This window comes from Phocoena phocoena, chromosome 3 (genome assembly GCF_963924675.1).
Source record: "Phocoena phocoena chromosome 3, mPhoPho1.1, whole genome shotgun sequence".
Taxonomy (NCBI): Eukaryota; Metazoa; Chordata; class Mammalia; order Artiodactyla; family Phocoenidae; genus Phocoena; species Phocoena phocoena.
This window is the reverse complement of record NC_089221.1, coordinates 157,563,856-157,579,833: the sequence shown is the minus strand read 5'-3', so window position 1 is coordinate 157,579,833 and position 15,978 is coordinate 157,563,856. Positions and strand designations below refer to the sequence as shown.

General features: G+C 54.7%; 1 protein-coding gene across 1 annotated transcript in view; it reads right to left on the bottom strand.

The window, feature by feature from the left end:
* OBSCN (obscurin, cytoskeletal calmodulin and titin-interacting RhoGEF) overlaps window positions 1-15,978 on the bottom strand; it is a 145,874-nt gene that overhangs the window by 60,349 nt on the left and 69,547 nt on the right. The window contains exons 30-38 of the mRNA XM_065873477.1: window positions 15,668-15,934; window positions 14,361-14,633; window positions 13,375-13,641; window positions 12,900-13,166; window positions 11,099-11,371; window positions 10,403-10,669; window positions 9,165-9,431; window positions 8,789-9,052; window positions 69-332 (exon numbers count right to left, since the gene is read on the bottom strand). Of these exons, the coding sequence (XP_065729549.1) occupies window positions 69-332; window positions 8,789-9,052; window positions 9,165-9,431; window positions 10,403-10,669; window positions 11,099-11,371; window positions 12,900-13,166; window positions 13,375-13,641; window positions 14,361-14,633; window positions 15,668-15,934 (2,409 nt within the window). The remainder of the gene's footprint in view (window positions 1-68; window positions 333-8,788; window positions 9,053-9,164; window positions 9,432-10,402; window positions 10,670-11,098; window positions 11,372-12,899; window positions 13,167-13,374; window positions 13,642-14,360; window positions 14,634-15,667; window positions 15,935-15,978) is intronic.

The following is a 15,978-nucleotide window of genomic DNA, read 5'->3' as shown; positions in this document are numbered from 1 at the left end:
AAACTGAGAGCAGAGAGGTGATGGGCAGCCACCAAATGCCAGTCCACGTGGTCACATGTGGTCTTTACCCCTGACAGTGAGCATGGCTGATGTCCTCTCCTGCCCGCACACACACGAGTACTCCCCAGCATCCTCCACGGTCAGGCCACGGATCTCCAGCTCACACACAGCTCCGTCCTGCCTCAGGCTCACTCTATCTCCAGCTCTGAGGGTCTCAGGTCCCTTCTTCCACTCCACAGGGGCTGCCTTGCTCAGCTCACAGTGCAGTGTGGCTGTGGTCCCTTCTGTGGCCTCCTTGCTTCTCAGTCTTCCTATGAACTCAGCAGGTAGGGCTGGGCAGGGTCAGATGAACACAGAACATCAGAGTCTCAGGAGAGCTTTGGAGACATGACAGAACAGAGGAAAAAACAGACTCCAACAGAACAACAGGACAGAACCTGCAGTGACACAAGGGGTAGGAAGTAGCTCAGAGCTGGTTTCTCATGGTTCACACAACAGCCCAGGAAGGAGGAAGGAATTCCATGGAGTTATAGGAAGAGGGTGACACTGAGACAAGGAGGGTGGATGGGATGAGTGCAGGGGGAAACCAGGAAGTCAATAATTGGACATCAAAAGACAGCTCTGCTTGGCCACACGGGTCTTTACCCCTGACGGTGAGCATGGCTGAGGTTTTCTCCTGCCCACACACGCATGAGTACTCCCCAGCATCTGCCACGACCAGGCCACAGATCTCCATTTCACACATGGCTCCGTCCTGCCTCAGCCTCACTCTGTCCCCAGCTCTGAGGGCCTTGGGCCCCTTCCTCCACTCCACCGGGGCTTCCTTGCTCAGCTCACAGTGCAGTACGGCAGTGGCCCCTTCTGTGGCCTCCTTGGTCTTCAGATTTTGGATGAACCGAGCAGGTAGGGCTGCAGAGGGTTAGATGGACAGAAACCATCAACCCCTCAAAAGGACTGGGCATATGACCAGAACATTCAGGATGAGAACAGAAGCAGCAATGTGGAGGACATGTGAAGAGACAGACCAACACATATATGACAGTGTGATCATCTTGCATCTTTCCCAGTGAGGTGCAGGGTGGCAGGGGACTGGTTCCATCCAGACCTCTTGTCTTCTCAGAGCGCATCTGTCCTACCTATACCCATTCATACTGTCTAAGCGCTGACCTTGTCTGCACCCAGAGTACGAACCAGGCTTCTCCAACTCATACATGCAACAATGCAATGTACATCTATCTCTCCTGGGAGAACCCCCAGAAGGCACCTTCCAGTCATGACATCAAGTGCCCCACTGACATCCCTCAGTTTTGCTCCCCACCCCAGGTAGAGTGTCAATCCAGCACTGCCCACATCTGGGCTCACTGCATGCCTTCCCTGCCCACACCAGGCCCCACCTCATCCACCTCGCACATTCCTTTCCTTACCTCACTGGACTTGCACTCTCCTAGCTCAGGTCTCCTAGACCCTAATGGATTCTAGCTGTGGCCTTCTAACCACGCCCCAAGCCCTCCAACCTGCAGTCTTCTCCTCCATCCCAACTCCAGAAAGAGTGTGAGCTTCACAAGTTATAGCTGACCAGAGCCCACCCTGGTTACAACCTGTTGTGGGTTGAATCGTGTCCCTCAGAAATCATATGTTGGAGCCCTAACCCCCAGGACCACAGAATGTAGATGTATTGGGGGATGTAGTCTTTAAAGAGGTGACTGAGGAAAAAGGAAGTCACTGAGGTGGAACCTAACCCAACGTGACTGGTGTTCTTGTAAGGAGAGGATATTAGGACACAGATACACACACAGAGGGATGACCATGTGAGGACATGGAGAAAAGATGGCCGTCTACAAGCCAAGGAGAGAGGTCTCGAGGGAAATCAGCCTTGCCCACACCTTGATCTCAGACTTCTAACTCCTAGGACTGGGAGGAAAAAATTTTCTGATGTTTAAAGCCACTGTTATGTTGTTAAGCCATTCAGATTTTGGTACCAGGAGTGGGTTGCTACTGTAACAAATACCTAAAATTATGGAAGTAGCCTTGGAACTGGGTGATGGGTCGCAACTGGAAGAGTTCTGAGGTGCATGTTAGATAAATCTAGATTGCCTTGAAGAGATTATGGGTAGAAATATTGATGCTAAAGGTGCTTCTGGTGAGGCCTCAGATGGAAATGAGAAATGTGTTATTGGAAACTGGAAGAAAGGCAATCCTTTAATAAGCAGCAAAGAATTTGGCTGAAACGTGTCCCAGAGTTTTGTGGAAGGTAGAACTTACAAGTGAACTTGGATATTTAGCTGAGGCGACTCGTAAGCCAAGCACTGAAGACACAGACTGATTGCTCCTTGTTGCTTATGGTAAAATGTGAGAGAAAACTGAGTTATGTCAAAGAAGGAAGTATTTAAGCAAACGGAAACCAAAAGTTGAGGATTTAGAAATTTTCCAGCCCATTGAAATTGCAAAAAAATGAGAATGCCTGTTCTAGAGAGAATACCAAGGGTGTGGCTAGAAAATCATTCAGTAAAGAGATTATGAGTGTGAGTCCTGGATCCAATCAGCCACCTCAGCAAAGTCAGGACTAGAGATGGAATTATCCAGGAAGGCTGTGTGGAAGGCTCTTGTCTGAAAGCTTGGACTCCTGTGAATTGTAAAGGAGACCAACAAGGCTTCTGAGAATTTTATATCAGCAGAAACCCTGCCAACCATGACTTAATCAGACATGGAAGGGACAAAATGATGGAAGCTGGGATTTCTATAGGATGGGTCAATACAGCTATCCGGCTGGGAACACGTGCTGTCCTTCAAAGTTGGGAAGAATAACCCCATGGCAATTCAGAGGTCAGCAGGGATGCCACTGCATCCATGGTCCCAGAGGGCCACGCCACCTCTGTCCAAGGCCAAGGGGGTGAGGTCACCACTCTGGTGGACCCAGAGACAGAGCATTGAGCCAGAGGATCATTCTCCAGCCTTAAAATCTAACAGAATCTGTCCTACTAGATGCTGGGTTTCTGTGAAACCAGTGGCCTCTTTCTTCTTTCCTATTCCTCTCTTTTGCAATGGGAATATCTATCCCATGCCTGTTCCACTGAAGTGTTTTGGAAACGTATAACTTGTCTGATTTCACAGGTTCACAGCTGGCGAGGAATTTTGCCTCAGGATGAATCGTAACTCTAGTCTCACACATACTTGATTTAGATGTGATTTAGATTAGATTTTTGACTTAGCTTGATACTGGAATGGGTTAAAACTTTTGGGTTTGGGGGATGAGGTAAATGTACTCTGCATGTGAAAAGAACATGCATTTTGGGGGACAAGATGACAGAGTATTATGGACTGAATCATGTCTCCCCTCAAATTCACATGTTGAAGCCTTAACCCCCAAGAACTCAGAATGTGAATTTATTTGGAAATAAGGTCTTTATAGAGGTAATTAAGGACAGAATGGGGTCACGGGCGGGGGAGGGGTACTAATTCAATCTGACTTATAAGTGTCCTTATAAGAAGAGGAGATTAGAACACAGGAACACACAGAGGATGCCCAGGTGAGGACAAAGGGAGAATACAGCTGTCTACAAGTCAAGAAGAGAAGCCTCAAAAGAAACCAACGCTGCAGACACCTTGGTCTTGGACTTCCAGCCTCCAGGACTGTGAAACAATAAATGTGTGCTGTTAAGTCACCTATATGTGGTATTTGTTATACAGCCCAAGCTTTCTGAGACAGAGCTCTTCAGAGCCTCCACACAATCTCCAAGATCAATCAAACGCTGTTACCACACACAGCCACACCTGTCTGGTGGCCACACCTGTCTGGCCACCTACTCCCTGAGCCCCTCAATGCTGCACCTCAGTCTTTCTGTGCACATCCGTCACTAACATGAATGACTCCACTCCACGCCTGAGGTCGAGACCCCATGCATACCCACAGCCCCAGCCACGTGCCAGTGGCCCAGAGCAGCTCTCCTGGACCATGATGCCTCCCTAGGGGTGTCCTCACACCACCTGCCCCTTGGGTCTGTACCCGCAGGGTCTAGACAGGGCTGGCCAGTGCGTTCTGTGAGATGGATCAGACAGACGGTGACTGTAACCCTAAGACGACAGTGACGTTGGGAGAGCACAGAACAGGTGGCAGAGAGAAGTCATTCAGGTGGCCACATGCAGTCTTTACCCCTGATGGCCAGTGTGGCAGAAGTCCTCTCCTGCCCGCACACACATGAGTACTCTCCGGAGTCCGCCACAACCAGGCCATGTATCTGCAGCTCACACTTGGTCCCAGCCTGCTTCAGGCTCACTCTGTCCCCAGGTTTGAGGGTCTCAGGCCCCTTCCTCCACTCCACAGGGGCCGCCTTGCTCAGCTCACAGCGCAGGGTGGCCGTGGCCCCTTCCATGGCTTCTTCATTCTTCAGACCCTTTGTGAACTTGGCAGGCAGGGCTGGTCAGAAAGACACACACACAATCACACTCTGTGAGCACACACAAAAGGCAGGATGCGAACAACACAGAGGAAACACAAGCACACATGGGCCATGTGCTGGCTGTGCCGAGGACACACTGTGGTTGGTGGCTTCCCTCAGCCCAGCCCCTTCTGTGGACTCCTCAGGCCTAATCCTTTGTATTAACCTTGGAGGCAGGGCTGAGAAGGGTCAGAATGACATGGAGACCATCGGATTCTCTGGAGAAGTTTGGGGGCAGAACGTGACAGGATGGAGGAAAAGACACAGACTCCAACAGGACAACAGAACAGTACCAGTGGTGACACGTGGGGTGGGAAGTGGCTTAATTGCTTGTTTCTTCTGGTTCATACAACAGCCCAGGAAGGTGGAAGGGATTCCACTGCCTTATGGGAAAAAGGTGGCACCGAGACAGGGAGAGAACGTGGAATGAATGCAGATGGATGCAATGAAGTCAATAACTGAACACCAAAATATGGCTCTGCTTGATCACACGTGGTCTTTACCCCTGACAGTGGGCATGGCCAAGGTCCTCTCCTGCCCACATACACACAAGTACTCCCCAGCATCCATCATAGCCAGGCCATGATCTCCAGCTCCCACACGGCCCCACCCTGCCTCAGGCTCCCTCTATTTCCATCTCAGAGGGTCTCGGGGCCCTTCCTCCAATCCACAAGGGCCATCTTGCTCAGCTCACGGCACAGTATGTCCATGGTCCCTTCTGTGGCCTCTTCATTCCTCAGACCCTTTGTGAACTTGGCAGGCAGGGCTGAGGAAAGCTAAGAAGTCACTGAGAACATCAGACTCTCTCAGGGGACTCTGTGTCCAGGACACCACAAAAACCACACAAACTGCAAAAGAGCACAGTATGAACAAGTGGGAAAATGCACAGATGGTGATGGAGGCAAATGCCCCAGAGGGAACAGAGAACACAAAGCACTGGACATGACATCTACTGGACAGGGAAACAGGAGCCATGAGACAGCTGGGGGAATCCAGTTGAAAAGATACAGAAAGGCACAGGATCCAACAGGGGAGGTGGTGACATGGAAACAAGTCCATTTGGCCTCACGTGGTCTTTACCCCTGACAGTGAGCGTGGCTGAGGTCCTCTCCTGCCCGCACACACACGAGTACTCCCCAGTGTCCGCCACAGCCAGGCCACGGATCTCCAGCTCACACACGGCCCCGTCCTGCTTCAGGCTCACTCTGTCCCCGGCTCTGAGGATCTCGGGCCCCTTCCTCCACTCCACGGGGGCCGCCTTGCTCAGCTCGCAGCGCAGTGTGGCCGTGGTCCCTTCTGTGGCCTCCTCCTTCCTCAGACCCTTTGTGAATTTGGTGGGCAGGGCTGGGCAGGGTCAGAGTGACACAGAAAACATCAGACTCTCTGGAGAATTTGGGGAGATCAGGATGTGGACACTTGACAATAAAACACTCACACTTCGGAGCAAATAAGGAATAAAAGCTTGGACCCACAGACACATGGGTAGGTGGCAGTGCATGGGGGCAGAGAACAGACTAGGCTGAGCCCATCTAGATACAAACCAGCAAGGAAATGGAATCCTCAGTGAGGACCTCATGACATGGACAGACACATAGAAATGGCCACAGTGCCCACAGGATGGATGGAAATGGACAGTAATCAGAAGGGATGTCCTCTCAGCATCTTCCATGGCCCATCCTGCCTCAGAGTGTATCTGATGCCAGATTCAAGGGCCCAGACCCCTTCCCCCACTCTACATGCCAGGCTGCCCAGCTTACACCACACCATGGCTGTGGCCCCCTCCAGGCCTCATTTCTTAGCAATTTTATGATCTTGAGGGATATATCTGGGGACGGAGACACAAAGAGGGCTACCTAAACTTTCTCACGAGTTTGCACCAGCACTCCCGCCTTGTCAACTCCTGCTGCTGCTGGGGCCAGAGCCCCGGCATGACTGGGCCTGAACAGGACTGACAGAGCTAGGAACACCACAGCTATAAGGGAAGCCGAAGCCACCCTCCTCCTGGCCTGTCGTCCTGGAGTAGGTGTCCTTGGGACCTGCATACTCTTAAAAGCAGCTCTCTTGGGCTGCTTGCAGCTGGTCAACTTGGGTCCTCTGCTCCTTGGCCACTGATGGTGCCTCGTGCAGTGCAAGTTGCTCTTGACTGTGAGATAGGCCTCCAGGCCCACATCCCCTGTGGTCTCCTGGTGGGTCTGAACAGTGTGAGTGCCCGGTGTCTCTGCGCTGGAGACGCTGCACTCCATTCATGAAGTTCAAGGTGGCATGGTGGCCTGGCATCTCCCCAAAGATCTGCGTATCTGTGCACATGACGGCCCTGCCCAGCCTCCAGAACCCTCTTCAGGGTCCACCTTGTCTTGTGAGCATGGCCCAACAGGGCCCAGGATGTGAGACCCCTGTGCACCTACAGAGCTGTCCTTCCTTCTGCGCTGAGATGCCCCCAGGCCCCTTCATCAATGTTGCTCACAGGACCCTCTCAGGACATGGTGGGTGGCCTCATCCTCTGTCCCATCTGCTACCCCCGCAGGAAGTGACTAGGCCCTCACTAGGGCAGGCCCCTGAGGACCTGGACCCCCAGCACAGGGAGCTGACCTATTGCCAGGCCATGAGCCACACCACAGCAAAGCCCCGTCCTGAGTCCTCATCTCTGAGGGTCTCAGGCCCCTTCCACCACTGCATGGGGCTGCCTTGCTCAGCTCACAGCACAGCACGAATGTGGACATGGCTCCTCCCATGGCCTGCTCACGCTTCATAACTTTTTTGAATTGGCTGGTCAGGCCTGGGGAAGGTCAGACGGACACATAGACTGATGGACTCTGGAGCTTGCAGACAAGGAATGGGCCACAGACACCATGCTGGCCACACAAGCACCCGTTGGAAGGGGGGCCCCGAGGGGACACCAGGCAAAATGCCCACAGTGGGCTACTCTGATGCAAGAGGACTCCCACTACCCCGCTTCAAGGATATCCACCCAGCTGGCCGTCTTCCACCCCACAAAGAAAGTGGCTCTACTGGCCCCTAAACACATGGGCCAGCCCTCCTGCTCTAGCTGACTGTGCCCCACCCTCAAACTGTGACCTCTCATCCCGTGTCCCAGCCACAGGTCACCATGCCACGCCTGATGGACCCCCTTCTGTGGCAGTTGCCTAGAGCCAGCTTACCTGCCACAGATGCCAGACAGGGAACCCAACGCCAGCACGGGTGTCCACCTGCCCTTCCTGACTCTGGCTCTGCGCCTCTGTGCAGCTCTTCCTGCCCCTCCTTCCTCTCCTTCCACAGTCAAGCACTGTCCACACCCACTTCACCTCCACCCTATCCCTATACCCAGCCTCACCTCTCCTAACCACCAGGAGCTGGACAACAGAACCTAGGACCTCCCATCATGGCTCTCCCATGGCCCAGCATGCATGCCCCAGCTTCCACCTCTTGACACCCCGTTTGACATCCCACCCTTGAGGGCCACACTTTGATCGACTTCCTAGCTTCTCTTGGCATGCCCCCTCAAGAGAACCATACTTCCACTCTTGTACTGTGTGGGTGCCCTCCTTCTCTCCCTCAGGCATGAGCCCCTGAGAGCAGGGAGGACCATATTCTCTGCTCTTTATCTGAGACGAGCCTCACAGAAGCAGGTGCTGGGAGACTCGTGCTGTAGGAATGCAGGAGATGCACACAGAAGCGAAAGACCGTACACAGACAGGGCAGGGCTCAAGGACGTGATCAAGCCCTCAGACACGAAGCCACTGCTCCACGCGGCCACACACAGTCTTTACCCCTGACAGTCAGCCTGGCCGCTGTTCTCTCCTGCCCGCACACGCACAAGTACTCCCCGGCATCTGCCACAACCAGGTCACGGATCTCCAGCTCACACACGGCCCCGTCCTGCCTCAGGCTCACTCTGTCTCCAGCTCTGAGCGTCTCGGGCCCCTTCCTCCACTCCACAGGGGCTGCCTTGCTCAGCTCACAGCGCAGCATGGCCGTGGCCCCTTCCGTGGCCTCTTCCTTCCTCAGACCCTTTGTGAACTTGGCAGGCAGGCCTGGAGATGGTCAGAGACACACAAACACTATCACGCTCTCTGAACACACAGAAGAAACAGGACGTGGATAGTTCATAGAAGATACAAAACCTAACTGGACATGGACCACCTGCTGGGTGTGCCCAGTACACACTGGACTGTGACATTTAAAGGTCCAACCTGTACATGTGCCACATAACAGACAGGGAACATGATGGGGACAACAAAAGAATTATGGAAGGAAAAGGATAGTGAGACAGCAGAGTAGAAAAGGAAACTGAGAGCAGAGAGGTGATGGGCAGCCACCAAATGCCAGTCCACGTGGTCACATGTGGTCTTTACCCCTGACGGTGAGCGTGGCTGATGTCTTCTCCTGCCCGCACACACACGAGTACTCCCCAGCATCCTCCACAGTCAGGCCATGGATCTCCAGCTCACACACAGCTCCATCCTGCCTCAGGCTCACTCTGTCTCCAGCTCTGAGGGTCTCAGTCCCCTTCCTCCACTCCACAGGGGCTGCCTTGCTCAGCTCACAGTGCAGCGTGGCCGTGGTCCCTTCCGTGGCCTCCTTGCTTCTCAGTCTTCCTATGAACTCAGCAGGTAGGGCTGCAACAAGGTCCGATGGACACAGACATCATCTTCATCCCCCCACAAAGGATGAAAGGGGCTGTATGGAACCACATGGGGTGACATGGGCAGAGTGAGTAAGTATACTTACCCTGTACGGTGAGCCTGGCCGATGTTATCTGGTCCCTGAAGCAGCAGGAGTACTGCCCGCTGTCCTGAGGCCTCAGGTCCCGGATGAGCAGTTCCAGCATGGTACCCTCCTGCCGCAGGCTGTACTTGCCTCCAGGCTTCACAACCTCATCTCCACGACGCCACTCCACGGGCATGGCCACCGATGACAGCATGCAGTGTAGTGTGGCAGCACCACCCTCCAGTACCTCCACGTCCTTCAGCCCCTCTTGGAACTGCACTGGCTGAGCTGTGGACAGGCATGAGCTCAGCTCAGCCCTCACCCTGCTGCCTCCTACAGGGGTCTCCCCTGTGGCCAAGCATGGCTGAGAGCAGCAGCTGCAGGGTGCAGGCGGGCCCACCTCACTGTCTACATTGGGGGCTAGTGACGGTGACCTCTAGACGTCTGCCTCTCCAGGAGGGTGAGCCAAACAGCAGGAAACAGAGAAGGGTGGAGTGTTATGGGCTACATTGTGTCCCCCAAATTCATCTGTTGGAGCCCTAACCCTCAGGACCCAGAATGGGGCTGTATTTGGAGATGGGGGTCTTTAAAGAGAAGACTGAGGTAAAATTACGTCACTGGGTGGGTCTTAATCCCACAGTATTGGTGTCCTCACAAGAAAAGGAGATTAGGACACAGACACACACAGAGGGATGACTGTGAAGATACAGGGAGAAGACAGCTATCTACACGCCAAGGAGAAAGGCCTCAGGAGAAGCCAGGCCTGCCAACACCTTGATCTCAGACTTCTAGTCTCCAGAACTGGGAGACAATAAACAGGGAGACACGTTTTTTTTTTTATGCTACTCAGTCTGTGGTATTTGTTACCCGGAACCTGAGCTGACTGAGACAGATGGAGATGAGCCAAGCCAGGAGAAGGGAGACACGGTGATGTCAGAACACAAAACAAAGTCGGGAATGAAGTAAAAAAGAGATTGCTGGTCAGAAGACCAAGAGAGGGTGAGGGATGCTATCAGGACCATCAGAGCCCCAGAGATGGGCAGTAGGGAGCAGAGCGAGATGGATGAACTGCTGGAAAGATACAGGTGGACAGAAGGAGCCTCAGAACAGCACCTCCCCCCCACACACACACACATAGAGGGCAGAGATAGACAGGGTCAGATAGAGTCCCGGAGTCCCTCTTGCCCTTAGCAAGACAAGAAACAGGGGTGCCCAGAGTGCGGCTGGAGGCTGCCCAGCACCCCCCTCCAGGGGCTCACCATGGACCCTGACAACGGAGCTGCTCCAGGCACCACCAGCCTCACACTTGTAGCGCCCACCGTCCTGAAGGGTGGTGTCAGTGATGACCAGTTGGGCTCGGCGGCCCTCATAGCTCAGACGGCACCGAGCCGACGGCCGCAGGGCCTTCCCGTCCTTGGTCCAGCACACAGGGTTGTCTAAAGCAGCAGTCTCACAGACCAGGGTCAGATCTTCCCCCTCCATGACTGCGGCATCTGTGAGCTCCTGGGAGAAAACACCTGGCTTCTCTGAAGACAGAGAGGGATGCATATGACACTTGTGGGCTTCTGCAGGAAAAGCCCCAGGTCTCACTGCAGACCAGGCAACACTCCTGGTCAGTGCCCACCTGTCCCCCTCAGTCTGGGCCGCAGACAGGGCTGCTGGGGGAACAGGACAGGCTCTGTGTGGCTCCACATACCAGAGGGGTGGGCCCAGCCTCTACACTGACCTTGAGCTCACCTCTGCATACCACGTGCAACAACGCATCTTGAAATAGTGCCACTCAGCCTCCCAAGCCCCGCTCCCTGGGATCCAAGGCCCCAGCCCATGGGAAGTCCATGGTGCCTTCTCTGTAAGCCCCAGGGCCTCACCCAGCGTGTGGCCAAGCCACTGTCTTGAGGTTGCATGCTAGTCACACAGACTGGCCCCCACCATGGCACTGGGCACATGCAGCCTACCTATGACCTGCAAGGCAGCTGAGGTCCGCTGGTCGCCTGCCTCAAAATGGATGGTGCCTGAGTCCTTGAGGGCCAGCTGCCGCAGGGTAAGCACATGGTAGCCACCTGGCTGGACCTTGATCTCACTGAGTTTGTTGGCAGACAGTGGGGTTTTGTCCAAGAACCAGTGGACGGGCTTGTAGTCGGCAGGGGTGATACGGCAGCAGAAGGTGGCCGAGGAGCCCTCCTGCACCTCCAAGTCCTTCAGGTCCTCCGTGATGAGCACTTTCTGGCCTGCAGGGACACAAAAACGGGCATGTCAGTGACCCTCTGGCCAGCTGCCAAGGGAAACAGGGTGCTCCCCAAGACCTGGGGTGGGCTCACGACAGAGATCGAGCAAATGACTCTAACGGGCTCCGAATGACAAAACATAAAACAGTAAGTGGGTCCGAGCTGAACCATCAGTGAGCCCCAATCCACCTCTGGCGTCCTTCTGCAGAGCACACAAGGTGACCCACTTTAGGCCCCTCCATCAGGCTGTGCTCCCTAACCTGTCTAGGCCAGTTATGCCTGTCACAGAAATCACTTGACGCAATTAAATTTTGTATTAACAGAGGAAACGAGTGTGACGAAAGATGCATGGCCATGATCACATTTAAATCGAATGCGTTGGAGGACTGACAACGTGAATCGCTAGAAAAACATTTTTTGCTGTTGTCTTAGGTGTGGTGAAACCTTAGGAAGAAGCTATAAATATAGAGATAGATTGGCCGCCAGATTCCTTCTGCATTTACAGGTGTCTTGAAGCTATTGCACATCAGAAAGCATAGATAGCACATCAGGAGGGTGATGTACACAAAAAGAGATACGGAATTCTGATTCGTGAAATGATACATAAAGAAAAGGCTCTGGCTGACACTATTAGACGGGTACAAGTCTGTGTGTTTTAAACGTTTTTAAAGACCATATGTTGTTATCATGGGACACTCTGACTTTTTTAAAGTATGAACAGCTACTGGGTTGGCCAAAAAGTTCATTCGGGTTTTTTGTAGCCTCTTACGGCAAAACCTGAACAAACTTTTTGGCCAACCCAATACTTTATTAGATAGCGGTGCTTCTACTGCACTAACAAAATGTTTTCACTGAGCTCAGTGGATTCACTGTATTTCACTGAAAAAGAGAAAAAAAATCAAGAGTGAGGCTTCTTTGTTATTCTTTTGGGTTTTTTTTTCTGTGGAGAGACACCCCAGGAAGGACCTCCACCTAACTTCACCCTGGACACTGGCCCTGGGATCTGGAGGGCTGGGCTCAAGCCTGCCCTGATGCCTACTTGTCCTACAACCCTGAACCAGCCAACAACCCCGAGTAAAGGCCCAGTCTCCCTATCTGTGAAGTGGGAGAGTGATAACCCTCACCCTGCCTGCCAGGTGAAAACTGCTGCTCAAACCTGAAAACTTCCCCGAGCAAGTCTCCTTCCACAGGAGCAGAGGCGGTACATCTGCATGTAAGTACATGCAGAGCTCATGCAGGGGCACACGCTGGAAGGGTTCCAGAAACATTCATCCAGCAAATGAAGGCACAAATAAATGAGGGCTGCTGACTCATTTACACAAGGCCCAGCTGGGAGGGCCAGAGACAAGACCACCCAGGACAACTCCCCTTGGAGATGGGGAAACCAAGGCTGGGTTTGTCTAGGGCCAGGCAGAGTTCTGATCTCTTCCCATCTCCAAGTCTACTTTAAACAAAGCTTACACCTGAGCACACCATGGGCCTTGAAATATAGTGTGCAAATGAGAGCAACAGCACGGTGACTGGGCCTAACCTTTCACCAGGAGCCGAGCCTGGGACTGGGCCTGGCCAATGTCACAGGTGTAAGTGTCACTGTCCGCCTTCTCCAGGGCGCTGATGGTGAGCCTCAAGGTCAGGCCCTCCTGGCTGGGAGCATGCTTCTCCGAGGTTTGCAGCTCTGTGAGGCCCTTGCGCCAGGTCACTGAGGCCGCAGGGCGCTCCGTCTTGCAGGCAAACACAGCTGTGCCCTTCTCCTCTAACTGTAGATCAGCCAGCTCCTCCGTGAACTGGTTTGGCTTTTCTGGGGGAGAATGGATGGGAGGGAGAGGCCTGTGCAGACCCCATGTAGGCCCTCAGGACAGGAAATCACTCCCATCACAGGTGGTTCTCCTGGCCCACCCACAGAACCTCAGGGACCTGAGCAAGCCCCTTCCCTGCTGGGCGCCCCTCCATTCCTGCCTGGAAAGAGAAGCCACAGGGGCTGTCCCAGGGTCTCTCATGGGGGTTACCTTCCACTCGGAGGCTGGCTGTGCTTTTGGAAGACTCCGTCTCACACGTGTACTCGCCAGAATCTTTGAGTGAGGCTGCATGGATGACCAGCATGGCTCGAGTGCCTTCGATGAGAAGCTCATACTTCCGACTCTTACGAATGGCTTTCCCATCCTTCAGCCAGCACACTGGGGTCCCCTCCCGTGCCAGCTCACACCTCAGCACCACATCCTCACCCAGCATGGCCCGCTGGTCTTCCAGTGGCTTCATAATGTCAACTGGCCTCTCTGAAAAGAACAGAGATGGTGGCCCAAGAAGCATGGCCGCAACTCTACCCACAGCCACAGCCCTAGCCATGCCTGGGGTGAGGGCAAGGCAGGCATTCAGGAACCTTCAGGCTCTGAAGGTTGAGACCACAGAATCTACAGCTCTAAAACTTCCAACTCTGGAACCTCAGACCCAGGGGCCTCAGAGCCCTGGAATACCAGGGAAGCACCCCGGGAGGGAGAAAGATTAGACCACAGAATCTTATGTTCTCAGCACTGTTCGGAGTCCTGTGACCCAAAGCATGGCCATGGGCCAGCGCTGACTATGGGCTGAGCTTCACCCACTGGCGTCAAGTACTCATGCTGGAAGTAGGAGCTCAGAAATGCCAATGGCAATTTCACTGGCTTCACGAGTCATGCACCCTGGGAGCTACCACAGCAGTCGAATCACGGACTGAAGACCAGAAACCCTGCTTCTGCCCAAAGGTTCCAGAACCTCATCCTAGAAAGTAAGCCCCCTGGATGACCAGAAGCCCCCAGTACTCTGACAGATGCCTCCAGGTGCCAACCAGGGGCTGGGGAGACAGTTCCCAGATGCACCCCCTTCCAGCTTCCAAGCCCAAGGCCCCTGCTCCAGGCTGCCTGGGGAGGGCCCAGGCTCAGCAGCTCCCAAACCAGCCCCTAGAGACAGACCCCCAACCTGCCCCAGCCAGTCAGTTCCCACTGCCACCATCACCCACCTCTGATGATGAGCGAGGCCTTGGAGGTGAGGCCCCGCACAGAGAACACCACCTCCCCAGCGTCACTTGGCAGAGCATCTCGGACGGCCAGCGTATACTTGCGGCCCTGGCGTGTGGCCCAGAAGCGGCCAGAGCTGCCCACCGTTTTCCCACCAACCATCCATACAGCAACATCGCTAGTGTTCTCATGGGACAGGACACACTCAAAGCTGCAGCTCTCGCCCTCCATCACCTCCACTGTCTTCAGCCTCTTGGTGATGCCCACGTGCAGGTCTGTGGGCCAGAGGAGACAGTCATCACGCCAGCCAGGCCCAAGGAAGCCTGCCCCTCGAGACAGGCACCGTCAAGCCTGTAGCAGCCCCAGTCCACACCCCAGGAGGGACAAGACCAGCCCACCGTCCCCAACCCCACTCTCAGAGGGCCTGCTGCCCCTCTCAGCAAATGTCCTCTTGGCCTCCAGCTGTCCACACCTTGGTGTTTGGATGGCTGATAGCTATGCGTTATGACCAGGGCGGCCGCCTTCACATTTGCTATGGAACAATGTGGAGAGAATAAGCGCCGCACACAGTTGTCACCAGCTTCTATGCTCCAGAAGAAGAACAGGCACCCAAAATGAACAGGCAATCCAGCTCTAGGACAAACTCACCACACCGCCCTCCCTTTCCTGTCCCTTTCCTGTCTCATCAAACACTGGCCAGACCATCAGGGACCAGCTACGGGATCACAGGGCAGCAGGCCTGCCATGCACACAAGAGAGAGCAGGACTACGGGGGTGGAGCCAGGACAGTGATGCACCCAGGACGTTAGGCATCCACCCTATAGTTGGGGAACCAGGCCCGGATTGGCAGGAGCATGTGAAAAGCCTGTGGCCTGCCCACGGCCACCTTCACCAGGCTGTGCCACGGCCTGGGAGCCCTACTGGGGCACCCCCTGCCTGACATCTCGGGCTCTCCCACTCGCCCACTCCAGGAGGCTCTCCTGACCGCCCCTCTGTGGCCCCTGTGCCTGCCCGTACACATCCCCTGGTGCAGAGTGAATGTTTCCAGCCTCTGTAGAATCCTTTACACCTTGGGACTCTATCAAGCAGAGCCAGTCTAGTCTCCCAAGCTTTGCTCTGTTGCCCATCATCCCTGGCCCACCTGCCTGCACCTGGGCCTCCTAGGAGCCTGCCCTGACCTCTCCAGGCTCAACAGAGCAGCCCCTGGTCTCGGAGAGTTGGGTGGGCCCCCCAGGCGGAGGCACCCCCTTGCCCAGAGCCACGCCCCCAGTGCCCTGGCCCCGCCATCCGGAGCCGCTGCAGCACGCACCGTGCACGCTGACATGGGCACTGGTCTCATCAGTGCCCACGTCGCAGGTGTACAGGCCAGCATCGTCCCTGCTCAGGTTGTGCACCACGAGTCCCCGAGTGCCCGCTGTGTACAGGAATTCATACTTGTCGCTGGGGCCCAACTCCATGCCATCCTTTCGCCACACCACACGAGCCTGGTGGTCAGAGACCTCGCACCGCAAGGCCAGCGTGCCCCACTCCTCCACGGACACGTCGTCCAACGTCTTCAGGAACACCACCGGCTTCCCTGCAGGGAAGGTGTGGGCGACTGAGGGGACGAGCTGCCACCTC